A 27,856-nucleotide genomic window follows, 5' to 3' on the forward strand; every position below is an offset into this window, starting at 1 on the left:
TGAATCCATGGGTCAGGAAGATCCCCTGGAGAAGAAATGGTAATCTACTTCACTGTTTTTGCCTGGAAAATTGCATGGACAGAGGAGCCTTGCGGGCTAAAGTCAAAAGGGTTGCAAAGAGTTGAACACCGACTGAGTGCAGACACACACATAAATAGCCACACTCAGATATACTTCACTGATGAGGCCTTGATGAACTTTTAAGGTCTTCTGAGGAAATAATAAGACCAACGTTTGGTATGACATTTCTATATCTATAAATTAAAGAGAGAATTTTCATTCACTGATTTGTATATCAGCATCTTTCCTAACAATGTACTGAGCAAAACCTTTCAGAGAAAAGTCTATTCATCCAACCAATAATGCATTCACCCACCTCCTCAAATAAAAAACAAACAAAAAGGACTTGCCAGTGGTTAAGACTCTGAGCCTCCTCTGCAAGAGGCATGAGTTTGATCCCTTGTTGGGGAACTAAGATTCCACATGCCCCATGGCCAAAAACAACTATCCAACCAATCAGACAAACAAAAAAAAATCTACTCATACAAACACACACGCAAGTACTTATTTAACAAACACTTATTGACCAACTGCTATTGCGAAGACAATACTCCAGACAGTGCAAACCAAGCCCTGTTGATCTCTTTTGCCTGCTGTAGTGGGACAGTCATGCGTCTCCAGAAATTTTTGGATTCAAACCAAATGGTATCAAAGTATTTATGTTCATGAATCCTTGTTTTTTCTTTTTTTGTGGGTTCTAAGTAGAAATATAGGCTTGAAAATATGACAAAGTGAACTTTGAATGTTGAGATAAAAAAGAACCAGTTGAGGAGCCATGAGAAGGAATATTCTTTGAGTTTGGAACAAAAGAAGGGGGATGGTGTCATGGAAGCCAAGGGAACAGCCTAGAACAGAATAAAAATAAACTGGGGACCTTTATATGGGAGCTTTATAAAATTTGAAAAAGATAATGAGTAGAATTTCTTCAAAACATTATGGACAATTAACGTTTTGAAATTACAATGGAGCTGTTTCTCCGTAGACCATTAGTATGAGCAAGTTGCTATGTAATTTTCACCTCCCTAATAATTATTTGTGCTTGCATTCAGCATTCCACTGTGACTGGGCTTCAAGTTGCTGTCAGTTCTTGTCCCTCAAACCCCCTACAGCGAAGGTGTTGGTTGAAAATGTGTGTGTGGGGGGAATCATGAAATGTTGAAAATAAAAATTCTACTTCTTTAGTGGATTTTAACAATGTTATTCCTAGAATACCTTTTAGACATGGGGGACAGAGAAGCCTGACAGGCTATAGTCCTTGGGTCACAAACAGTTGGGCACGAATGAAACAACATAGCACGCATGCAATGAATCTCAGAAGACAATAGACAGAAGGAGAAGAGGGCATCAGAGGATGAGATGGTTGGATGGCATCACCGATGCAATGGACATGAACTTGGGCAAACACCAGGAGATGATGAGGGACGGGGGAAGGCCTGGTGTGCCGCAGTCCATGGGGTTACAAAGAGTTGGACACAACTGGGCGACTGAAAAACAACAACAACAACAATGACTGTCAGAGCTGTACAAGAACTCTTACTGACAAGAGATACATCATGGAGCTTTCTGGCACAAGTAGGAAAAAATGGGGCTCTGGAGTCCTCTTTTAACTCCTTACATGACTCACAATGAAGCCTTAAAAGTCACTTTACCAATGTCTGGCATGGTTCCTTTCATATGAGATTGCAGCCAAGCACATGATGTTCTAGAGCAAGGTTTGGCAAACTATTAAAGCCCATGAGCCAAATCCAGCCCGTCACCAATTTTTGTTAATAAAGTTTTATTGGAACACAAGCATGTCCAATCATTTACACATTTCCCATAGCTTCTTTCACACTACAGTGGCAGAGTTGCATTGTGTTCATTTGAAAGAGAAGCCACATGGTCTCCAAAGCCTAAAATATTTACTATTTGACATTTTACAGAAAAAGCATGCCTATTCTGGAGAAGTAAGAGATGTGGGTTCAATCACTGGGTCAGGAAGATTCCCCTGGAGTAGGAAATCGCAACCCACTCCAGTATTCTTGCCTGGGAAAGCCATGGACAGAGGAGCCTGGTGGGCTACAGTCCATGGGGTCGCAAAGAGACGGACACAACAGAAGTGACATAGCACACACAGCTTGCTGACTTGACCAAGAGAATTAATAGCTGACAGAAGAGTGGGGAAGTATATACCTTAGGGTGACAAAAGCCATCCTGGAAATGGCATGGAGACGGCTTCCTGAGGCAGTCAATAGCTAGCTCCAGGCAAGTTTCCCTCTTTCCTAGGCTGTTACTGAGAAATGCATGAGAAATGAATTTTAAAACACCTCAAGAGAGGTTTGGAGATGAAAACTGAAGGCTAATTAGTTCTGAACAGATGTAGCTTTTTGAGCAACATGAATGATCAAGGAATCCTTGTTTATCCTCTCATTCTCGTGTGATCACCCTGTACTGGTCAGGCATCCCCTTAAACTCAACGTGATGATACATAAGGCATGGGAAAAATAGGGGCACCCAGAATTCACTTTCCTGTTGGTTCCCCTTGCTTGCTCTCAAGTGCGCTCCATTGTGTTCAACTCTTTGTGACTCCATGGATTGTAGCCCAATAGGCTCTTCTATCTATGGAATTTTACAGGCAAGAATACTGGAGTGGGTTGCCATTTCCTACTTCAGGAGACCTTCCCAATCCAAAGATCGAACCCATGTCTCTTATGTTTCCTGCATTGGCAGGCGGATTCTTTACCACTGAGCCGACTGTTGGTTCTCCTTATCAATCAGCAAGCCAAAGGAAGGGAGATTTGGTGGCGTGTGCTCATATCAACAAGTAAAACAAAAACCACTGAGTTCATTTTGTGCATTTACTTCTCTGTTCAGAATGAAATATGTGTACATGTGAAACAGCAATTCCTCATTTGAGTTACCTGCTCTTCTATTTGCATCTAAAACTCACACTGCATAATATATAAATGATTGGGAACACTCATGCTAATGATTGAAAAATTTTGTTTTTTGCTGCTTCCAATGGCATTTAATAGAAAATCAAAGACTTGGACATGTTGACAGAGAGACATAGGAGAAAGGGAAATCCTTTACATTTATGAGCACTTTCATCCTGCTGTTTGAATAAGGGACACGTTTTCACTTTGGAATGGGCACCAAAAATGAAGTAGTCGGCCCTGCATCTTTAGCTGTGTCCTGTAATATTGGATGGGCTTCCCTTGTGGCTCAGCTGGTTAAGAATCCACTTGCAATGCGAGAGACCTGGGTTCGATCCAAGGTTGGGAAGATCCCCTGGAGAAGGGAAAGGCTACCCACTCCAGTATCCTAGCCTGGAGAATTCCATGGAAAGCATAGTCCACGGGGTTGCAAAGAGTCAGGCACGACTGAGCGACCTTCAGTTCACTTTAATATCAGACAAATCTGGCCCGAGCACTTGTCTCATGCATCCCACCTGGGCTGGTGATCTGTTTCACCATAGGTAGTATACATGCTATTCTTTTGAAATATCCCACCCTCGCCTTCTCCCACAGAGTTCAAAAGTCTGTTCTGTATTTCTGTGTCTCTTTTTCTGTTTTGCACATAGGGTTATCGTTACCATCTTTCTAAATTCCATATATATGTGTTAGTATGCTGTAATGTTCTTTATCTTTCTGGCTTCGTGTATGACAAAACCCACTGAAATGTTGTGAAGTAATTAGCCTCCAACTAATAAAAAAAAATTAAAAAAAAATAAATAAATATAAAAAAAAATAAATAAAATATCGGACAAATCTGAGGGTCTCTCCCAGCCTTCTTCGGTGTACTGCTGTCATTAAATCTGTGCTCCGGCAGTGGGTGAGTGGCACGCCCTGGGGCACAGAGATGGGACACCACTGCTCTGGACTCAGGTTGACCTGAGTGTCCACTAAAAAGCACTGCCATCTCTCAGCCTTGCAACTGAAGAGACTTCCCCAGAAGGTGGCTATTCATAAGAGGGTTTTACTCGGGTTTTGAGAGGAAATGGAGGTCAGGGCCTGGTGGGGAACAGTTGTCTCCTGCCCCCTGGTGGGCCCCAGGAAGGCACTTCTGTCACCAGCCTTCTGCTCCTCCTCTTAGGTAGCAGTGCAGACAGTGATGAAAAGACACCTGCCACTACAGGTGATTCCTTGTTCTCTTAAGTTTAGCCAATTTCCTTGGTCAAATAGCCACATCCCTTACTTGCCATGTGGGACAGGCCAGAGTTTCCTGCCTGGGCCCCAGCCCTAGGTGATGAGATCAAAATTGCTCTCTGCAAGGGCTGGCTCAGCCCAGAAAGTAGGAATACAAAGGCCACTCAGAGGAAGCAAGGGGTGGTAGGCGGCCCCAAGCTACTATTTCAATTACAGGCTGTGATGGAAACCTGGCCATCCAGGTGCTTGTCCTTTGCACAGGCTGCCTGTCCCTGGGATTCCAAACGGGCTCTGTGACCCACCTCATGTACGTCCCCAGGGGCTACATAACAGCACAGGAGAAGAGAGAGCCCACCCTGTCCAGCAGCCAGCCGGCTGTCGACAGCTCTTCCCAAATGCGCGTGTCCCAACTCAGCCGGAATCAAGTAGCCCAAGGGACTTCGAATAATTACATTCCCTTCAGATACCTTGGCCTGCTGGACAAATAAGCAAGTGCATTCGGGACGTGTCCTAGATGATGGCCAGATTAAGTCCACCAGCAAAGTTTCAAAAACTAAACGTGTAGGGAAAATGAAATAACCTCCAATAAAGGAGAAGTCTGCTGAGCACAGTTTGCTGTGCATATGCTAAGGTAGATCTGGAAGGATGGTGTCATTTCAGAGCCTTCCTGTTAAAAGCCCTTCCATCAGCTATGCAAACTTACCTTCCAGCTGGGAGCAGTGATTATTAACTCAGTGGAGAGGTGCTTTGTCAGATTCGAAAGAAAACAAATCTGCTCCAATGAAGGGAATAAACAGCCCCGAATGTTCAGCCTGGGAAGCTTTCGCGTTGACATGACATAATTACCTTTCATTTCGTGTAATGATACTATCACGTTCACTTTGTTCCTGCACTTCCAAGATTATAATATACCTCCCTCCCCTTGAGTGGATGCTTAGAATCCTAAGGAACTCATTTACCTAAATGGCATTTGCTCTTGCAATGAGGCAATTATTTACATTTTATGCAGAACTCATTGTGTGTACTTGGAAGCGAAACATTTTATTTAAGAATTCTTCACCAAAAACACAAAAATGAGGCAAACTGCCTCTTCTGTAATATAATGCTAGCTCTTAATTTAAAACCACACAAAATAACAGAGCAACCCACCTCAAATAGATCTCTCCTATTTCTTTTATAGGCACAACTGTTAATTTCTACAAAGACATTCTACCTTTTATTGCCAGAAACAGAGTAACAATTTGAGCAATCTCTCAGATTCATTTGTCCTCTGTTGAGGGTGTTTTTAAAATGTAAGCTTAATAAAGTAAGAAATTGAAATCTGCTTCAAATATGAAATTGATCAAGGGGTTGAGGGGTGCAACCAAAATATCCATATAGAACTTTATAACTTAACTCTTCTTGACTTATTTTTATTCTTTAAATTTTAGAGAAGGAAAAGTTGAAGGGAATTCATCACACAATAAAAGATTATTGGATTCCTCCACAGAATAACACTAAGACTCTCTTATGAAATCTTGGGGTAAAAATGTAAAAAAAAAAAAATACAAAGACTAGCCCTAGAACTACCAAAAGTATTGGAAAATAATCAATTGTTTCATCCCTCTTGGGAACATTTGAAGTAGACTAAAGACTAGAGTGTACTCAGAGGCTCCTACTTTAGGATGACCAAAGGTTTTGATGCTGGGAAAAGACTTAAGGCAGGAGGAGATGGTGGATGAGACAGAGGAGATGGTTCGATGGCATCACTAACTCAATGGAGCTTGTTTGAGCAAGCTCTGGGAGATGGTGAAGGACAGGGAAGCTGAGGGTGCTGCAGTCCATGGGATCACAAAGAGTCAGACACGACTGAGAAACTAAACTACAAAGCTGTCTCATTTGTAATTTTCAAGATGACAGAATTCTGTCATGTTGACTTAACTGTCTTATGGTTAATAAAAAAACAGGGATGGGGCACACAAAGTGCTTGTATTTCTTCACATTATTCTTTTCTGGAGATAGAGGAGCCAGAAACACATTTCTCACTGACCACTAAATTGACTGGCAGATAGCAGTGTTGGGCCAAAGCCATACTGGGAAACAAAGTGGAAGTTTCCACATCTCATTACTAATATCCCTATTCAGGTTTCAGAATTGAATTCCTCTGCATTAAGAAGATAGTGACTCGGTTTAATTACCCCCCATGAGAATTGCTGGTTCAATAATAGAACAGTGTGTCTTGTCCAATATGCACACAGGGTTACATTTGCAAACTTAGGGGGGAAAGTGGCCAGAAAACCAGTAGGTCAAAAAAGAAGAAGAAAAAAAAAAGCCTCTTGATTTTAGAACTTGAAAAATGAGGGCATGTGGTTTGGAAATGACCCTCCAGGCTGGTCTCCTACTGCCCAGCCCCCCATCCCTTTCCCCAGACTCCAGTGTGGCTCATCTAAATTATTTGGTGGCAAATGTTTTAATATTTATTTTGCTCATGCTTAAATTTTTTCTTCAGCCTCCAAAAACCAATTTACAAAGCATTTATTTTTGCATTAACTCTACCCACCTCTACAGTTAAATAAGCATATATTGCTTCATTTAATTCAAAAATGGAAAATAAGGAACTCACATTGCTCCCTCATCTTTGACTATGAAACATATTATGTGTCTCTAAAGGGCTTAAAAGAGACACTGCCTGGTTGAGAATAATGGTTGGCCTCTCTGTTAGTGTGAGACCAATGGCAACTGTCTGTGTCTTGACCCCTGGCTCCTAAAGACAGATGGTTTCCTTCTTGGGCCTTCCCCTGTATCTAAAGCATATTCTATTGTTTCATATATCACTTCCACCACATTTTGAGAGCTTGGAAGAAAAGAATACACCTTGCTTATTTTAGTATCTTCATCACTTGCATGTGTGCGTACTAAGTCGCTTCAGTGGTATCCGACTCTTTGCAACCCCATGGACCATAGGCCTCTAGGCTCCTCTGTCTGTGGGATTCTCCAGGGAAGAATGCTAAAGTGGGTTGCCATGCCCTCCTGCAGGGGATTTTCTCGACCCAGGGAATGATTCCGAGTTTCTTATGCCTCCTGTATTGGCAGGCGGCTTCTTGACCACTAGTGCCACATGGGAAGCCCCATCTTCACCACTTAGTGGTGCTCAATATATGTTGGGGGGGACACATGTTAGGTGTAACCAAGGAGTGCTTGTATACATGAGCAGACAATCAGGCTGCCCAGGCAATTTCTAAGGATCCTGAGTAGGGAGGGTATGGCAGAGTACATTGGTGGGGCTGGGGAATCCTAGGGCTATTGACCAAAGCCTAGTATGGATGAAAAGCTAAAAGTACGAAGGTCTTGGAGTCTTGATGATGTGGTGCAAACACTGTTCTGATTAGCCATAGGAGGTGGAGATCCCAGTCCCCATGAACCTCAGCTTCTTCTGCAAGGAGATTCCTTGCAAAATGTGCTTTAACTATCTCGCAGGACAGTTGTCAAGATGAAATGCAATCTTACATCTTCCAAGAATATTCTAAACTTTGGTAGTGTGATATATACAGTTACTTTCTATTATCCAAGTCAGAACAGTCTGAGAACAAAAGGAGATGCCATCAGAAATTATGCCAGAAGAATACCCAGAAACCAGGAACCTCCTGGGCAAACATGGTTGCACAGTAACTGGTCTGTGTCTACCCATCTCGATCTATAGTCCATATCCACTGACATCTATATCTACAACTTTCTCTGTATATCTATAGCCATTTATATCTGTATCAATGTCTACATGATTATCTATACTCCTTAACTATATCCATATCTATTCTCTATTTATATCTACATCAGTATGTGTATCCAACTTCATTCATAATTTATGGATGTTATTATTATAAGAAACATCTCAGAGTACCTCACTTTCCCTAGTTTCTCCCAATTTCTCTGCCGGCCCATTGTTCCCTCTCTTAGCCATTTCCCACCAGGATGCATCCTTTCAAGACTCTTCTCTTGGTAGTTTCTCTCTTCCAACCTGCTTCTCTACCTTTCCCTGTTCTACTGTCTATCTTAATTGTTAATAATAAGAAATTGAGAAAAAAATTTTTTTGCATGTCATGTTTCTTACAAAATGGTGTTCGTACCTCAAAAAAATTATTTCTCTAAGAATATCAACAAAACTTGTCCTTTTTAATCTTCTTGTAGTGTTGGTGGGAATGTAAATTAGTGCAGCCACTATGTAGAACAGTATGGAGGTTCCTAAAAAAACTAAACATAGAGCTAACATATGACCCAGCAACCCCACTACTGGGCATATACCCAGAGAAAACAATAATTCAAAGAGGCACATGTACCCTCAATGTTCACAGCAGTGTTATTTTTCATAGTCAGGACATGGAAGGAACCTAAATGTCCACCAAGAGATGAATGGAAAAAGACATGGTGCATATATATACAATGGGATATTACTCAGCCATAAGAAGGAATGAAATTTGGCCATTTGTAGAGACATGGACTGCCACTCAGAATGCAGTAAGTCAGAAAGAGAAATACAAATATCATACATTAACGCATATATAAGGAATCTAGAAGAATGGTATAGATAATCTTATTTGCAAAGCAGAGATAGACACACAGATGTAGAGAACAAACATATGAACACCAAAGGGGAAAAATGTCTTTAACCCTATGGAATAGTAACTCGTTATAGAAAACACGCTACCCAGCCCTACTGTAAATAACTGAGGATAGAAGAGGAAAGATGAAATTTGAACACATCTTGAACTACTCTGAGCCATATTCTGAAATATTCATAACAATAAAATTATCTCAATTATCTCAATAGAATTAATGATAGTATTAACTCTGAGACTCTAACTTTGAATACTTGAACCCTGGCTCCTCCCATAGCTCGGTCCATCACTTAGAAGTAGTTGTATCTCCATCAAAAACAATTGCCTATCTCTAGGATTCCAAATGATAATGTGAGTTATCATTTAGATCTTAAGGCAAGATAAAAAAAAAAGACAGTCCTCTTTCAAAGAGAAAATGTAACAGAGTTGAAAAGTAAATGCAAAGGTGCTAATTACTAATAATAGATTAGTTTTCAAATTGTTCTTTTAACTTCTAAAACTAATGAGTAGTTTGCACTTCATACTGCAAACCAGGCTCGTGGAAACTGTGGTCATTAGAATATCTCTTTGTAAAGGACATCACTCACTAGGTAAGAGAAAAACTCAGAATGATTCTGATTATTTATAAAACTCAGACTATAAAACTCATTAGTGCAAAGAAACAACAAAGACTTTCAAAAGAAATACCATTTTTGACATCTTCAAACAGTATCTTTGAGAAGACTGTGTAAATTTACTCTTCAAGGAAGAAGCTCTGTGGATTTAGACAAGTGGTACTGGTGACTTTGGTTTTAAAACTTGTCGTTCAGTAATCAGTGCAGGCTTCTCTAAAAAAGTTGCTGATCTGCTCCTTCATGTTTCAACAGCTGGCATTAGGCCAGTGTAAATGTTAAATTGACACCTGGGCTGGCGCTTAAAAATGTCAATGACATTGATGGAAATGCATATCTGTAGATCTAGTTGGGGTTCCTAGAAGCTCTGACCAATAGGCCATCATTTGGGTTTGCATCTATCGATCAACTGGCCTCTAATGAACAGGAATCTCAATCCAACCACAGACAAAGAAAAATCCATTTTAATTAGGGAAGAATGAGTTGTACCATCACAAAATTCATAACCCATGTGTTTTTAAAATTACATTTCTTTGGCAGAAATTTTTATTGTTTTGAGTCAATGCATTTAGGCCACCTCAACTGTGCCAATTACATAAATTCATATCCATGTTATGAAATAGATGGCATAATATAATATCAAAAAATATCATCTTTCTACCATTATGAGGGATGCAGGCAAACTGTTGAAATTAGCGAACAACAATCTAGAGTATTAAAAATTCCTGGCCTATCTTCATATCTTCAAGATTCCTGAGAGATTCCTTCACCATCCTATTTAGGAAGGACCCAAGATAACTCGTCTCCCCTGACAACACACACAGGAGATTTTCCAAAGCTACTCGCCAGGAGTCCTAACTTAAATGTGTTGGACTATCCAGAAGAGCAAATACTCAATAGCAATCTTGGCACATGTTTCTGTTTTTATAAAACTGATCCCCTATCTCGCATGGATCCTATATTTGGTAATCAGTCCATTGTCAGCTGGACTGCAACAAACAATGAAGTCTGTGGTGTTGAAACATTTTTTCCCCCTTGGCCTACAACCTCTGTTCACTTCTATTAGGCTAGGGCCAATTATGCTTTGTGATTTCAAATCTTTTTCACTAATTTCTCATAATTAAGAATATTTCACTTAGATTGGAGAAGAAAACAGACTGGCCTCTTGCTGTTATTAGAGGTGCAATATAAGCACTTTTTTCACAAAACTGCAAAAAAATAGAACACTATACCCTCTGTGAAAAACAGTTTGGTTATTCTTGAAAAAAATTGAACATCTAAGTATCACATAATCCAGCAATTCCACTCCCAGGTATATACCCAAAAGAATTAGAAGCAGAGACTCAAACAGATCCTTGTGCACTAACGCTCTTGTGTGCATGCTATGTCTCTTCAGTAGTGACTGACTCTTTGCAACCCTGTGGACTGTAGCCCACCAGGTTCCTCTGTCCATGGGATTCTCCAGGCAAGAATACTGGAGTGGGTTGCCATGCCCTCCTCCAGGTACTAATGTTCACAGTAGCATTATTCACAAGAGCCAAATGATGGAAACAGCTGAAAACATTGGAGACAAATAAGTGGTTAAAAAAATGGGATCTGTCCATACAATTAAATATTGGGTGGGCCAAACACTTCATTTGGGTTTTTCAGTAAGATCCTACACAGAAGCCCGAACTGCTAGCCAACCCAATATTAGTTGGTCTTAAAAGGAATGAAGTTTTAGATATTCTACAACATGAATGTACCTTGAGAACATTATGCACAGTAAAATAAGCCAGATAAAAAAGTACAAATATTGTTATGATTTCACTTATATAAGATACCAGGTACCAGGGGGAGGGGGAATAGGGAATTACTGTTTAATGTGGACAGAAGTTTCTGTTGGGGAAGATGAAAAAGATCTGGAAAATGAAAGTGGTGATAGTTGAAAAATAGTGTGACTATAGTTCATGTCCTTGAATTGTACACCTAGAGGTAGTTAAAATGCTAAATAAAATTTACCATTACGTTATATGTAACATAACCATTATATATAAAACATAAATTAAATAATTGGTATGTAATATATATTTTAGCACAATTAAAAAAAAAAGAACCACAAAATATCCAAAACCATAACCAATGTTAGTGGGAGAAAGTTATAGTACAACCTGTAATGCATGTAATCCTCTCTGATTATTTTTCTAGTAAGAGAAGAACCAGTAACATTCCTGTCTTAACCATTTCAAGAAGGCTTTCCAAATGACACCCCTCCATGTCAAACTTTATTCACTCATCTCAGACAATGAATACAACTGGCCTGAGATTCAATAACACACATTTTTGCTCTGGCCCAGGAGGACCTGCTGCCCTGGGTATTGTCAGCCTGAAACGGCATGAGCCCAAGAACAAAGCAACCTCATGTCACCAGATATGGAAGGCCTAGGCGATCATTTGATTGAGTCACGGCCTCCAAATGCCCAGGAGTCCTCAATTTAAGAATGTTAATTCTATGGAGTCAAGGGTCAAAACAGAGAAGTTCCAAAAGACAAAATTGGCACCGTTCATGAGCATTGTGTTCAACTTACTTGATGAAGCAGTCTCGGCCATCCCGGTTTGCCGTCATCTCCCATCCATAGGGTGGTACCTGGTTCAAGCCCCAGGTTCCCGAGGGAGGTGGCCAGCCTGAAGACTTCGTCCTGTGGCTGGAGGGGAAAAAAAATCATTACACCAGGCTCCTGGAAATTTCTTCTCTGACAAATTCCACAAGGGGCACAGGACTTGCTCCTCTCAACTGTGGGCTGTATACTCAGCTGACTACATGAACGATTGGGACGTTTTTAGGTCATGTACTGGCCTCACAATCTGTCTTTATAGTATCTTGTTAGCTTTTCAAAGCAGCCTTACGTATACACATCTTGTTTTACAAGATGAGGAAACGATGAATAGTTCGCAAAGATTAAGCAACTCTCCTGAAGACACACAAGCCAATTTTGAACGTTCACACTTACTATGACACTAGGCACTCCTGGGATCACATATTACGACGGCCTGGCAAAGAAACAGTTATCACAACACAATATAAATGCACACATGAAAATAAATTCCTATTTTTATACATCTGAAACAAATAACTCCAAGCCTCAGTTTTCTGAACTCTGACTAAACTACAAAATTTCCACTTATAGCTACACTCCAGTCAAGGTGAGTCAGAAAACCTTAGACAAACTCTCCATTTATGTTACAGTGAAAATACACACATTAGCTTTTACATTTTCTAGTTCACACCTTAAATGTGACTCAACAGCAAAATGAAAGCGTAGGTTAAAGAAAATTTTCTAGAAGCCTGTCTTTCCAAGAGCAAGAGGAACACGGACGTGACTCCATATCACAAGCAGCTGCGATGAACAGCATTGCTCGATGACAATTGCTAACCAGAGGCCTAGGGTCCAGTTTCTGCAGCATCACTGAATTCTGCCCAGAACCTGCAGGAATTCCATTGTTCTCTCAGGAACATGGGAGACTCCTTTAGAGCCCAACCATGGGAAGGAATTACATGATGTCATCTTAGGATGTCACCCAACATCCTTCACCATTTGTCCTGTCTCTAGGTGATATTTCTCACTCTAGATAGCTTACTAGATCTTCTAGGTGGTTGCAAATTATAGATGGGAACAAAGTATGTATGTGTGTTAGAGGTTGGGTAAGAACACCTCCAGAGTCTCACAGTTAGTGTCTCAATAGTGAACCTGGAGTCCTTCATAATTAGAAAGAATCGCCCCCTCCCCTTGCACAATGTATAACATGCACAACTTGCACAACCATCTATGGCAAGCCTCTCACAGTAAATATCCAAATCAGAGGCGTCAACCTGCCTGTAAGGAGGGGACAATTTTCACAGGATGCAGGGTAACTCAGTTCCACCCTACTCCCACCCCATCCACACATTTGGCCCTGACCCAATGCTCTTCCCCAAGGGAAACCAGCCCATTTCCGGAAAGGTTTCTGAAGAGGAACTAGCTTGCAGAATTTTAACCACCTCGATTGCCTTTCTTTAACTTCCTTTTCAGTTTTCCCACATCTTCCATAAAGTGTGGGGAGCAAAAGAGTTCACAAATTGAACACAGAGCCCACCATAGGGCTAATTCCCACCTGGGGACGATTACAAGAACAGACAAGCCAAGTTTCTGTCCTTCTCTGCACAAGCCAGCAGGGGCAATATCCTCTGGTGGTTTTTGAAGCCTGAACTGCTTGCCAGCCGTGAGAACTCATGGAGCCCCCCTCCCCTCCACCTCCAACCCCCCACCCCCACTCAACAAGGTGCTAAAATAAGTCCACCAATTTCTCCAGAGCACTAGAGGTCTTATTTGGAACAAGCCCTTCAAGGTATGAACAGAGTATATTCTGTTGTTAAAACCTCTTGCAAAAGTACAATAGGAGACGACGCATGGAATATTCTTTTAAGTGAAAGGAGAGAATGCAACAATTTATTCTGGATTACTAAACTATAGCTTGTATCAGAATCTTCATCTTTCCCAGAGGGAGAAAACTTATTAAAAAACAAAAACTGTTTTTTCTTCTCTCATTCTCTTTTTTTCCCGCAAACTCTAAATCACTAACAAAAATACACTGGCTTCCTAATATAATTTACATGTAAAGTACAGGATTGTAGTAATAGGCTAGAAGGAGACTGAATTTTACTATAAACAACATTCTGTCAAATAAGGTATGTTCAGTTCAGTTCAGTTCAGACTCTCAGTCGTGTCCGACTCTTTGCGACCCCATGGACTGCAGCACGCCAGGCTTCCCTGTCCATCACCAACTCCCAGAGTCTACCCAAACCCATGTTCATCGAGTCAGTGATGCCATCCAACCATCTTATCCTCTGTCATCCCCTTCTCCTCCTGCCTTCAATCTTTCCCATCATCAGGGTCTTTTCAAATGACTCAGCTCTTCACATCAGGTGGCCAAAGTATTGGAGTTTCAGCTTCAACATCAATCCTTCCAATGAACACTCAGGACTGATCTCCTTTAGGATGGACTGGTTGGATCTCCTTGCAGTCCAAGGGACTCTCAAGAGTCTTATCCAACACCACAGTTCAGAAGCATCAATTCTTCAGTGCTCAGCTTTCTTTATAGTCCAACTCTCACACCCATACATGACCACTGGAAAAACCATAACCTTGACTAGATGGACCTTTGTTAGCAAAGTAATGTCGCTGCTTTTTAATATGCTATCTAGGTTGGTCATAACTTTCCTTTCAAGGAGTAAGTGTCTTTTAATTTCATGGCTGCAGTCACCATCTGCAGTGATTTTGGAGCCCAGAAAAATAGTCAGCCACTGTCTCCTACAATATCTCTTCTCTGAATGAGGCCTTACTTTTCTGATACAAAGACCTAATAGCTTCAAAGGTTCTCCTGACTCCCTCTGTGGAGGCTAATTGTCCTGTAAGAAGGAACCATGTGGTTCTGCTCAGCTGCTGGCATGGAGGCAGACCCCATCCAGCTTATTTGCAAGGACTCCTCCAGCCAGATTTAGTGACTGAAAAACACAGGGCACCCAGTTAAATGTGAATTTCACACAAACATCAATTTTTTAGCATCAGTGGATCTCATATAATATTTGCAGTATATTTACACTAAAAAGTTACATTCATCATTTATCTGAAATTCAGATTTAACTGGGTATCCCATATTTTATCTGAAAACCCTACTCCAGCCCTTCAAATCAATGAACACCCAGATTCTCTGAGAATATCAAAGAGGCTAAAATATCATGGTCAAGAATCTTTCTGATTGAACTTGACCTTAGCAGCAGGACTGAATACTGAGTAGGCTCTAAAAATTATGATTCAGCAGGTCTGAATTGCGAACAGGAATCCATGAGTGAGTGTTGAAACTAGTTCCGATGGTTCTTATCTTCAGGTAGAGTTGCTAGTGCTAAGTGCTAAGTTGTTTCAGTCATGTCCCACTGTTTGTGACCTTATAGACCATAGCCCACCAGGCTCCTCTGTCCAAGGCATTCTCCAGGCAAGAATACTGGAGTGGGATGCCATTTCCTCCTCCAGGAGATCTTCCCAACCCAGGAACTGAACCTACGTCTCTGGTGTCTCCTGCATTGGCAGGCTGGTTCTCTACCACTAGCACCAAACAAAATAAGCTGAAGCTCCAATAATCTGGCCACCTGATGCAAACAGCTGATTCACTGAAAAAGACCCTGATGCCAGGAAAGATTGAAGGCCCAAGGAGAAGAGGGTAACAGAGGATGAGATGGTTGGATGGGATCACTGACGCAATGGACATGAACTTGGGCAAACTCTGCGAGGTGGTGAGGTAGAAGGAGGCCTGGTGTGCTGCAGTCCATGGGGTTGTAAAGAGTCAGACACGACCTAGTGACTAAAAAACAACAAAGCAGAAATACCCACTTAAATAGAATTTCAAATAGAAATTGAATAGTTTTTAGTATAAGTACATCCCATGCAACATTTGGGACACAGTTATATTAAAAGATAATTACTTCGCATTTATTGAAAATTCAAATTGAACTGGGATTCGATGTTTTACCTGGCAAGAATGAAGTTTGGGAAATACTTACTTGACTAGTTGCTACTATTCAAAGTTTGGGCTGAAGTCTGTCAGCATGAGTTTCTCCTGGGTGTTTGTGTGAATCGTAAAATCTGCATTTTTATCAGCAGCCCTAGGTGATTCACATGCCCACTCAAGTTTGGTAAGTGCCACTTATATCAGGCAAGTTTGGGAAGGCTTGCTACACACAGAACAACATGAGGGAAACTGTAAACATCACATGCCTGGACCAATGCCAAGATATTGGAGAAATCTTGATATTGGAGAAATCGGTATTTCATATGCCAAGATGGCCGCTATGACCCAAGGTAATTCTACCATTTTTTATTTTGCTCAGTAGACACAGGAGAGGCAGGGTGTGGTGGTCAAGAGAATGTAAACAGGAGCAGCACATTCACTGGTCTGAGGACCAGCAATAGCAGCAGCATCACCCATGAATTTCTTTGAAATGCAATTCCTTGGGCAGGATCCAAGATCTACTAAACCCCATAGTCTGGGGCTGGGTCTGACTCAGCAATTTCTGTTGAACCAGCCTCCAGGCAATGCTGGTGCCCACTTCAGTTTAAGAACCACTGAGTTACAATCACACTTTCTTCAATCCAGGCTCTGACATTTGCCATAATTTCAAGTTATTCAACCTCTCTAAAACCCTAATCCCAGCCCCTCCTATATAAAATGGCAGTAATAGGACCATATCGTGGGGTCACAAATGCATTCTATAAGGCTTTCAGTATGCTGCCTGGCACGTATTATAGGACGTGCTATAAATCTTTGTTAAATAAATTTCTACCTAACCCTCAGAACAGCAGAAGAGTGAAAGGCTCTGCCTGGCAAGAACAGGGTAGGAAGGACCTGACACTAACCAGTTATACCGTCCTCTGAGGTCAGAAGTGAATGAGTTCAATAGAGCTAGAAAAAAATATCAGAAAGGATTTTTTGTTTAAACCAGGAATCATGTGTGTGTATGTGGATTCATGGTGCTGAGGGTCAATTTCCACTTGGCTCAGGCCAGGCCTTGAGATTCCTTACAACTCTGATGTTCTGTGACTTCAACCTAAGAGCAGGGCTGTGTGAACCACTTTCAAACACTTAGCTCAGCCGTAAAAATAGCGACCTACATTGTCAGGGCTATTTAAATCACCCCAGAAACTTCCAGCAACTGACTGAACTGGTTTGCAACTTTATGTTATATTTGCAACAGATTGAAACTGTCCAGGACAAAAAAGACCTTCATATTTCATAAGAAGTCAGAGCAGCTATGATGAGTATAGACAAAGCTGTAGAACTATTTATGATGAGACCATGGTTGGAAGCAACCCATGGTCACTTCCTGGGTGCATGCCACTAAACCCTGGACCAAATCTTGATGGCAAATCTCCTCTGGGAGTAGGCAGTTTCTTAGCAAGCACCTGCAGAAACACACCTCAGTATCAGAAAAAGGCACACCATAGGGGAGAGGGGATGGGTGTCTTGTTCCCAAATTCCAAATCAGATATATTCAAATTCTGCCACTTACTAGCTTTGTGACTCTGGACTCTTGATTCTTTGCATCTTAATTTCTTCACCTGTAAAACAGAAATGGTCTCCCACAATGTTCCCCTTAACTAAGGGAGGGGGGAGTTCCCTCGGGTATCTAGTGGGTAGAGGCCGAGGACACTGCTCAAAATCCTACGAGGCACAGGATCAGGATGGCCCCATCACAAAGAATGAACCAGCCCAAATGACAAGAGTGCCCTGTACTTGCCAAACATAAACAAAGTGATGAAGATACAGTTCTTAGCATGGTATTTGACATAGGCAAGTGTTCAACATACTTTAGTGGGGAAAAAAAGCCTTTTCAGTGTTTCCACGAAAAGCTGAATTATGATAAGCAGAATGGATCTTTACATCAGAGAGAATCTAGCTTTACATCAGAATTCACACGGCCACTTAATAGCTTTATGGCCTTGGGTGAATTACTTGGCCTTTCAGGTCTTCCAAGTGAAACGGAAGTAATGATATCCAGTTCACAGCGATGTTATCCTGATAGATGAGATACAAAAAGCCCTGCAGAGCCGGCCTCATTTAGAACAGTCTCATCAAAGGGTAAGTAGTGTTCTAGGAGGTAGTCATGATAGTAATGGAAATAACTTTTGTATTTGACAGGAGTTTAAATAGTACTTGTATATACATAATTACTTTAGATACTCACAAGCCTGTCTCAGCATGCATCAACAGAATACCTGCCAAAGCATTAGTGTTTCCATTTTAAAGAGGAAGAAACTGAGGTACAGAGAGAAGGTAAGACTTGCCCAATGTTTGATGGAGGCACCGGTTTTCTTCACTGGACTGAAACAGACCTGGCGATCTTGTTGGGAGACCGTGTGTTGTGTTTTATGTAGAAATGTACTAGGGATGGAAATAGACAGAGGAGGGCAGAGGCCACCCAAACTCAACTAATACAGTGAGTGTCCAGGAGTGAACCCTGAGGCTTCCCGATCAAATTCTCTCTTACGCAAACTATGCCATAATTAAGTGTAACTTCAACTCAGCTGGGCATCCCTGGTAGCTCACATGGTAATGAATCTGCCTGCAAAGCAGGAGACCTGAGTTCGATCCCTGGGTTGGGAAGATCCCCTGGAGAAGGGAATGGCTACCCACTCCAGTATTCTTGCCTGGAGAATCCCATGGACAGAGGAGCCTGGTGGGCTATAGTCCATGGGGTCACAAAGAGTCAGACACGACTAAGCGACTAACACTCAACTCATGTGCTTCCTCATATACCTGGTAATACTTAGAATCAGTGGCTAGGATGAAGCTGTATCCTTTGAACCTGATGTAGAGAAATGAATTTCAATGCTCATTTCAGATATGAGATAACCTAAGCTACAGCTATTCAGTTATTCATCCCTGACACAGAATGACTCTATGCAAATCCAATAAAACAAAACGTGACCCAGAATTTAATTTGGGTCCTCATCTCTTTGGACTCAGGAAGATAATTTTCAGAATAACTCAAGTTATAGAGTGCTAAATATGGTATTATAAGACTTAAAGCTCTTCGTCATTTATTTTGGTGGCAGGGTATCCAAAAAAACGACAGAATTCCTAATTTCACAAAGCATGCAAGCAGATGACCTTCAAGGCTGACGAGTAATGTGGGTTAAGGTAAAGGAAGCAGAGGGGGAGTGAGAAGAATGAACGAAAGATGATTCTACATGAATTTACAAAGTCCCCAAATTACAAAGTTCCCAAATTCACAAATTCCACATGGGAATCCCAGTTCAATGTGAACTGCATTTATAAAGGGCTTCCCAGGTGGTGATAGTGGTAAAGAACCTGCCTGCCAAGAGACAGAGGTTTGATCCCTGGGTAGGGAAGCTCCCCTGGAGGAGGGCATGGCAACCCATTACAGTATCCTTGCTGGAGCATCCCATGGACCAAGGAGCCTTGTGGGTTACAGTCCATAGGGTCGCAAAGAGTTGGACACGACTGAAGCGACTTGGTATGCACACGTACTCATAAAGGAACACAAGGTACGTGATGCTCCTGGCCCAGAATCTTATGCATTAAAACCACAGCTCCCAGTAACTTTCCTACTGGTCCAGTGGTTAAGACTCCATGCTTCCAATGCAGGGTGCATGGTTCAAAGCAGGGTTCAATCCCTGGTCAGGGAACTAAAATCCCACATACCATGCAACGTGGCCAAAACAAACAAAAAACACCATAGCTCCCTGTCTGCAGGCAGCTAGAGTGAAAGTTGGGGAAGGGGAGAGGTAAGTAACACATATAACAAATGCTGAGTACCTAGTATGTACCACGAGTTGTTTCAGGTGCTTGGAATACATAGTGAACAAAATAGATAGTGAAAGCCAGACTCATTAATACAGAAAATAAACAGCCCCAATCACCTGACAGAGATCTGTTTTTCTACCCTAGTATTCCACTAGGACTATGTCTAAGACTATGCTGCAAATTTTAAACTAACTCACCTACATTCCCTGAATACACGTTTCCCAGGTTCACATTTCCACGTCTTAGTTCATGCTAAACATTCTTCTTCCCTCACTCAATCTCTCTAACCTCTCCCTATCTGTCCCAAATAGATGCTTTCTTCAAATGCCTAGGGAATGAACAACTGCAGAAAGTAGGCCCCGAATCCCTTGCCCTGAAATCATGACCTCGCATCTCTTGACTCATGGGAAGCCACTGTTTACACAACTGAGGTACCATCTACCTTGTCTAATTACCAATAATGATGTGAATACATGTCTTCCTAGATCATTAGCTCTTCAGAGTTAATACGATTTTGAAAACTTCCACCTGGTGCACTTAGTTGGCGCTCAATAAACACTTATTTCTTAATACAGTCATTGCAACTTCACCTCTTCTCATTAGCCTTACCACCTTGAATTGGAATTTTCTCAGAACAGTCTGCCAAATCCCTTGGCCAGTTGTGATTTCCTTAAGACAGGGGTGTGTCTCCTTCATGTTTAGGTCCCTGGAATCTACACTGAACTTAGTAATGGTAGATGTGCAACCTATATTGTTTGTAAACAGACTTGTCTTGCTACATTTGGTTTACTGTGTGTATTAGTCACTCACTCATGTCCAACTCTGCGGCTCCATAAACTGTAGCCTACCAGGCTCCTCTGTCCATGGAATTCTCCAGGTAAGAATACTGGAGTGGGTTGCCTGTAGACTTGGTTTACTAAGGGCCACAAATTGTGGTATGGAAATAGTCATTTTATCATTGCTTTGGAGGGGAAACATAAATGCATGGAAGCAATAATATAACTTATTGGTGTAACCTTCTGTGCTTGAATGGCAGTGGGCGTGAGATTTATGTCTCTGCAGAGAAAATGTATAGACATAGGACCTTATAGGATATGCCTCTGAATTCAGCATTGGCTGATAAGCCCACACTCTACGTGACTGGAACCAAAATCACACTTTTTAAAAATAAGTTTTTAGAAATTAAATTATTAATTTTTGCCTGTTGGGTCTTAGTTGGGGCACATGGGCTTAGTGGTTGCCCCGTGGCATGTGGAAACTGGTCAATGACCAGGGATTGAACCTGCGTCCCCCGCATTGGAAGGCAGATTCTTAATCACTGGATCACCAGGGAAGTCCCATCACAATCACTTTTTGCATCAGCACTGAGTGCAGAATTGCACATTGAAACTGATTTATAACACCATTAGTGTGAACAAACGAATGAATGAATAAATGACTGAACACCACTCAAACTCTGGGGCATCCTCCGAAAGGAGTCATGTGACAGTGACTAGGCAGGTCCAGAATTTCTACAGATGCTGTAGCCACGAAGGCAACACCAGGCTCTGTAGGAACTTGCTGCCTTGGCATTCCTCAGAGTCTCCTGCTTTGTGCAGACAAAACTGCAATTCAGACTCTCCAGATCAAAATCAAAGGGCTTAAATTTAAGCCTCGTTACTGCTACGTGTTAAAACCTCGATCGGTGTCCTTGAAAGAAGGTTGTTTTCATTTTTCTAGGTCAAGTTTCGCTTAGTTGGAAATGACTCTTCACTGAGGACAAGTTCCGAAGCGCTACCAAAATGTTTCTTCCATCACCTGCTCATTTTGCGAATGTGGAGTCCGACAGTGATCCTTGTACACGTCACCTAGAGGAGTGGTCCTCAGGAGGGGCGATGGTGTCCCCCAGTGGACATTTGCCATTGATGGAGACATTTTTTGGTCCTTGCAGTGGGTGGTGGTGGTGTCCTACTGGCATCTACTGGGTGGAGGCCAAGGATGTCACTACACATCCCACAGTGCACAGGATGGTCACACAAAAAGGAAAACAATGATCCGGCCTCAAGTAGCAACGGTGCGGAGGAGGAGAAACAATGACCTAGGTTCATCAACCTTCTTTATCTTATTGTGCAACACTGGGTTTCGCCCCTCCCCTTCTGCTACTTTCTTCACGCCCTGTCTCTGTTTTAATTTGTAAAATGTTTACTTGAACCAATAGACAGAGGGACATTTCAGCCCCAAATTCTTGCAGCATCTCTCTTAAGAAAAAGGATATTCTGCTTTAAAACGGCAATATACAGTGCCTGGCAATGGTAATATTGCACCTGATACTGTCTGTGAGTTGAGCTGACACATGTGTTTAGTTAGAGTCTTTTGGGCAAGGACCATAAATATAGGCAGCTAGGACAGTGCCCCCAAAGACTCCTGGATTTTTCAAAGGGCAGAGTTGAAGATGGAACATAAATTAATAACCCAACAATTGTCCTAGAATTGAAGATGAGGAAATGGGTCAGTCAGGGATGAGAGGCCTCAATCTCTGGTTATTAGGGCAGGTTGGGCAAGGAGGACCTGCACAGGCAAATAGCAGGCGCCAAAACAGGGGTTTGGAATCAAAAGTCCCTCACAGATATCTCGATATGCCAGGGGACTGGGCACAGCCAGACTAAGTTGTTCACACTTGCTGGAGAATGAGAGACACTCATCTGTCCCTTTGTCCTTCCTCTTCCAAGAAAAGATCTGAGCGGGCAAAGGAATCTCTTGAAAAAACAGGACAGCTGGGTTTAGCTGATGGCCCGACTGAGTGGACAAACAGTGCGTTGTACAGCCAAGCCTGAGAGACCGGTGAGGTCAATCAGCAAACATCCACTGATGTTTGGATCGATGCCTTGCTGCAAGGTTTTGGGGTTGGCTTTGCATCTGATGTCACAACCCTAGAGCACAGATCTTACTCTCTGGGCTAGAACACAGTCTGACCACTCTGTCTCTCTTTCAAGCACCAAGTGCCTCATGATGCTACATTCATTTATTCAATTAATCATTCAAAAGCTGTTTTTGAAGGCTTTTCTGCAAAGCTAGAGCCATAACAAGCAGATAAGGGAGGCTACCATTGACGAGGAAGGCAGGCATCACGGTGCACCCTACCTAGGCATGGTTGAGGCCTTGAGCCCTGAGTGTTTATTCATGCTTCTGAGATATGAGTTCCATGTTAGGAAATTCAGGCATCAGGAGACAGGGAAGTCTACCTTACTCTGTTCCATTTAGACCTCAGGGGCAACTATTTGCTCCACACTGACAATTAAATACACTTCCTGTTTCATCTCAGACCCACTCTTTCACTCTGAGCTAGAATATGGAAACTGAGCATGCTCTCCAGACCCAGCAAATGTCTCATGTCTAAGAACTGAATGATCATCACAGGAGGAATGAAAGCCATTGGCTGCCCCTTACCAAATGGCCTAATTTAATTTTCAAATGTGTTGTGGAAACACTTTTGCAAACACTCATCATTTTGAGAGGCAGCATTCATGTTCATATCTGACTTATTCATAGATGATTCATGACCTAATAAAGCTACTCAGTAAGCTCAACCAAGTCCAACTGGCTTCCCAGGGAGCTTTTTCATGAAATATATACAAAAAAAATTCAGACATCTTCTGAGTTACCTCTTCATTCTGAACATTATATTTGTGCTATTTGTCGAGGAATGCAGAAATATTCAGATCATTTAAAAATTTTTATGGATGAACATACAAAGTATGTGCTTATCTGGACTGTAGTTTTCTTAATATTCTTAGTTTTCCTAAATACATTTAAGAATCCTATATTAAAAGTATATCTCAGAACTATCTCTTGATCAAGTTTTTTTTTTTCTTTCTGGGTAAGATAATTAAATAATACTTAAAAAGTATCTTCAATTAGGTACCAGCAGGAACAAAAAGAAAGAGATTATAAAATTGAAGGAAGAGAAGAAGAAAATGCTATGATGATATATGTACCCTTTGGGAACTAAAAGTAAAAAAGGGTTTATAAGAACACTGGCCTGGAAGGCAGGCAAACAAGTTCTAAGTCTACAATTTACAGCAGGGATCCGCAAACACTGGGCTTCCCAGGTGGCGTGGCGGTAAAGAATCTGACTGCAGTACAGGAGACACAGGTTCAATCCCTGGGTTGGGAAGATCCCCCGGAGAAGGGAATGGCAACTCACTCCAGTATTCTTGCCTGGGAAATCCCATGGACAGAGGAGCCTGGTGGACTACAGTCCATGGGGTCGCAGAGAGTCAGAAACATTTCCTGTAAAGAGGGGACAACAGTGCTGCGATGAACATTGGGGTGCATGTGTCTCTTTCAGATCTGGTTTCCTTGGTGTGTATGCCCAGAAGTGGGATTGCTGGGTCATATGGCAGTTCTATTTCCAGTTTTTTAAGAAATCTCCACACTGTTCTCCATAGCGGCTGTACTAGTTTGCATTCCCAGGTGGGATGCATGAGACAAGTGCTCGGGCCTGGTGCACTGGGAAGACCCAGAGGAATCGGGTGGAGAGGGAGGTGGGAGGGGGGATCGGGATGGGGAATACGTGTAAATCTATTGCTGATTCATGTCAATGTATGACAAAACCCACTGAAAAAATAAATAAATAAAAAAAAAAGAAAAGTGAAAAAAAAAAAAGAGGGGACAACAAACATTTTCAGCTTTGAGGGTCATGTGATCTCTGTTGCGTTTATTCAACTCTAGTAGCCACAATGTGCAAACTAACAGGCACAGACTATGTTCCAAGAAAATGTTCCTTATCCCCCCAAATTTGTATTTGGCCCATCGCCCATAGTTAGGTGACCTCTGATTACAGCGGCACCTTGGAAAATCATTTCTATTTCAGTTCCTCGAGATTCTGATCCACAGAATGAAGGTGCTGGATTAGATGATTTATGAGGTCCCGTCAAGCTCCAAAATGTTCACCTCCATCAACTAAACATGTCTCTTTCTCCAAATGCCATTATCTTTAACAGGATGGGAATATACCCAGACACACAAATTCCACAAAACTGTTTTTGCAAGAGGGTAACAGTTCACCACTCAAGGGAAGTGAACAAGATTCCTATTTTCCACAGCATTTGACCCAAAGGTAGAACATTATGATTCAATCCATCACCTACCTGAATATTTATGGGGAGTTTTAAACCTCTGAACCATTGATCTTGTCTTCTAAATAGGGCCACTATATAGATGAGTGGTGTTTCAAATAATATGCCGACAGTCTAAAGCTGTAATGAAAAACTTGCTAGACTGGCAGCTTTCCAAAATGCAAATCAAGATTTTGGGGGGCTTGCAGGAAGAGTATGACGTGCTGATTTTTTTAGGATTTTCAAATGTGATGCTGCAAGATGGTTTAAATAGGAAGAGGTATGATACCTAATAATATCCACCACTATTGTAGCCTTATACACATTTTTAAACCATCAAAGGCCATTCATTTTCCAAGCTAAAACGTGTCTCTTTTCAATTGAAAATATGCTTGTTTTAGGTTTGCTATTTCAGTGTCTGCTGGAGATTCCTTTGTTTACTGCACCTGCTGTAAATGTGTTTAGACTGCACCTGCTGATACTCTTAACACGGGAAGCCAGAGGGTTAGAGCACACTTCAGCACACCATGACTATTGAAAAAGCCATAGCTTTGACTATATACAGACCTTTGTTGGCAAAGTGATACCTGTGCTTTTTAATATACTGTCTAGGTTTGTCACAGCTTTCCTTCCAAGGGGCAAGCATCTATTTTTACCTAAAATTAGGAAGATTTCTGGTGGCTTTTCACTTAACACCAATTCATACAGAGATGCATGTCTTTGTTATTGAATTTCCATGACCATCACCTTTCCCTGTCACAGGTCTGAATGCACTATGCAGTTTCGTGGCTTCTTTTCATTTTGCTTAACAGTTAATACAGAAGCCACAAAAGTGTACATGATACTAACTGCAGAAAAGGGCAATTCATGATTGCCCGAGATTTCTCATTATCTACACATTATCAAGGTTATCCAAAACAGGTAAGGCTACGGAGAACACAAGAAACCTCACAGAGCACATGAACAGATACACTTGAGAAAAGGTAGCTGTCACTCAGAGCATGCCTACTACTTTTCTTTATTTTCGGGGACTGGGGGGTGCTTAAAACAACTGTGAAGATCCTAAAGGAAAAAATGCATTCAAAATATTGCCCATAGTAACACTCTGAGGCTTGCTTGGTTTTGGTGCATCTTCCCCAGCTTCAATTTGGAGTTCATTCATATTTTTCATTCTCTCTGCTCCAAAGGCAGACATGTTATCACCGAACACAGAGAAAGACCCAGAAATTCCTTGTCCTATCTCAAGTAATGGCCACAAGTAAGCTCGGCTACACAGTTACGTCCAAACACCATCACTTTATAAAGTGAGACAAAAACCACCATGTACCTCCCAAGATGTGTCATTCAGAAGAAATGAGCTGAAAATACTAGGAAGATGATAAGCATTTAATGTCCTTATATTGTGCAGTGATTATTTCCACATGGAGGACAATTGTTTAAAAAGTGTACAGACTGGCAGGTGGGAAAGAGCTATATGTTTTTGTTAGACAAGTTTTATTTTTGAATATTTATTTAGGCTGTGCTGGGTCTTCATTGCAGCACAGGTTTTTCTTTAGTTGCATAGACTGGGGCTCCTCTCTAGTTGTGCTGTGCAGGCCTATTGCAGGGGCTTCTCTTGGTGCAGAGGGCTTCCAGGCTTCAGTAGTTGCAGCGTGTGGGCTCAACAATTGTGGCTCCTGGGGTTTAGAGCACAGGCTCAATAGTTGTGGTGCACTGGCTGAGTTGCTCAACGGCAAGTGGGATCTTTCTGAATTGGGTATTGAACACATGTCTTCTGCATTGGCAGTCGGATTCTTTACAAAACCCAATGACAGGAAACTTACCCATAAAAAAATTTGAAAGCAACCAAGAACAAAGTTGATTGAAAACAGGTATCCCTAGAGAAATCGTATCCATCTTCTTAGAACCCTTCAGAATGGAGGCCAGCCTCAAACACCAGCGGGGCGGTCTCTGCTCTCTGTTCCCCACACCAGTGGTTCATAAAAGCACAGATCATGGGCTTGGCCCACTGCCTGCTTTGTATTAATAAATGAAATTTTAGTGGAATATGGCCGTGCCCATTGATTTGTGTATTCTCTTTGGCTGCTTTGATGCAAATATGGCAGAGCGGAGCAATGTGACAGAGACCATGTGGCCTGCAAAGTCTAAAATATTTACTATCTGGATCTTTGGAGAAAAAGTGTGCCAATATCTGCTCAAGAGTAATGAGCACCTTCTGGACATCACTTCTCGAGCTCCTATATTACAAGAGAATAGGTGGTGGTGAGAGAGAGAGACGTGAAGAGAGTATTATCACTAGGGCCACCCAGGAGTACAAGTGCAGGTGATGTCATTCACTTTATGTCATAAGTGACCCTATATCCTACACAGATACAGTTCTCTAACAGGTTCCAACCTCCTTATATCCCAGTAAGCCATGGACCACCAACGTAAGGATTTGCCTAAACTTGGAGCTCAATGAATAGAGCTGAGTGAAACTCCACTCTGGAGTTTTTCTAGGGCACGATTGAGGCTGTGGTATTTAGGACAGTGAAATTACTGAGAGCAATAAGCAAACATCTGATTATACCTGTAACGAAATTAGCAGAAACCAAATGGTCCTATTGGCAGCAAAACAAAAAAATGGCTCTTACAGCCATTTTGTTTGACTGGGATTTTACAAGAGTCTCCATAATGAATTGCAGCCATAAAATACATGATATGAGCACTACGAATCCTTGGTGAATCTTTACTTCCAAGTCATAGCAGAGACAAAGAGCTCAGTCCGTGCCCTTTCCAATGCAAACAACCCAGAAACACAGCCATTGGCACGCTGCTTTATGGGCTGTGTATTTCTCCTTCTGCTCCAGTAGCCCCATTCATCTGGTATTTTACAGTCTTAGCTGGGCTCCAAGGACCCAGCAGCAAAAAGAGGCAGTTAATTGCCTTTTGTAAGCAATTAACTTTTTTCTTTCTTTTAAAATTTCCACCTTTATGTTCATCAATTTTTAAGGACGGAGTAAAAATATACACCTTCTGTCATTGCCTCTGGA

General features: G+C 41.7%; 1 protein-coding gene across 5 annotated transcripts in view; it reads right to left on the reverse strand.

Moving 5' to 3' along the window:
* The window catches only part of FRMPD4 (FERM and PDZ domain containing 4), a 514,452-nt gene that overhangs the window by 175,571 nt on the left and 311,025 nt on the right, over positions 1 to 27,856 (reverse strand). For all 5 annotated transcript variants that reach the window (XM_043459256.1, XM_043459255.1, XM_043459254.1 and 2 more), the window contains one exon: positions 11,958 to 12,074. In XM_043459256.1, the coding sequence (XP_043315191.1) occupies positions 11,958 to 12,074 (117 nt within the window). The remainder of the gene's footprint in view (positions 1 to 11,957; positions 12,075 to 27,856) is intronic.

The sequence above is a fragment of the Cervus canadensis genome, chromosome X (genome assembly GCF_019320065.1).
Source record: "Cervus canadensis isolate Bull #8, Minnesota chromosome X, ASM1932006v1, whole genome shotgun sequence".
Classification (NCBI taxonomy): domain Eukaryota; kingdom Metazoa; phylum Chordata; class Mammalia; order Artiodactyla; family Cervidae; genus Cervus; species Cervus canadensis.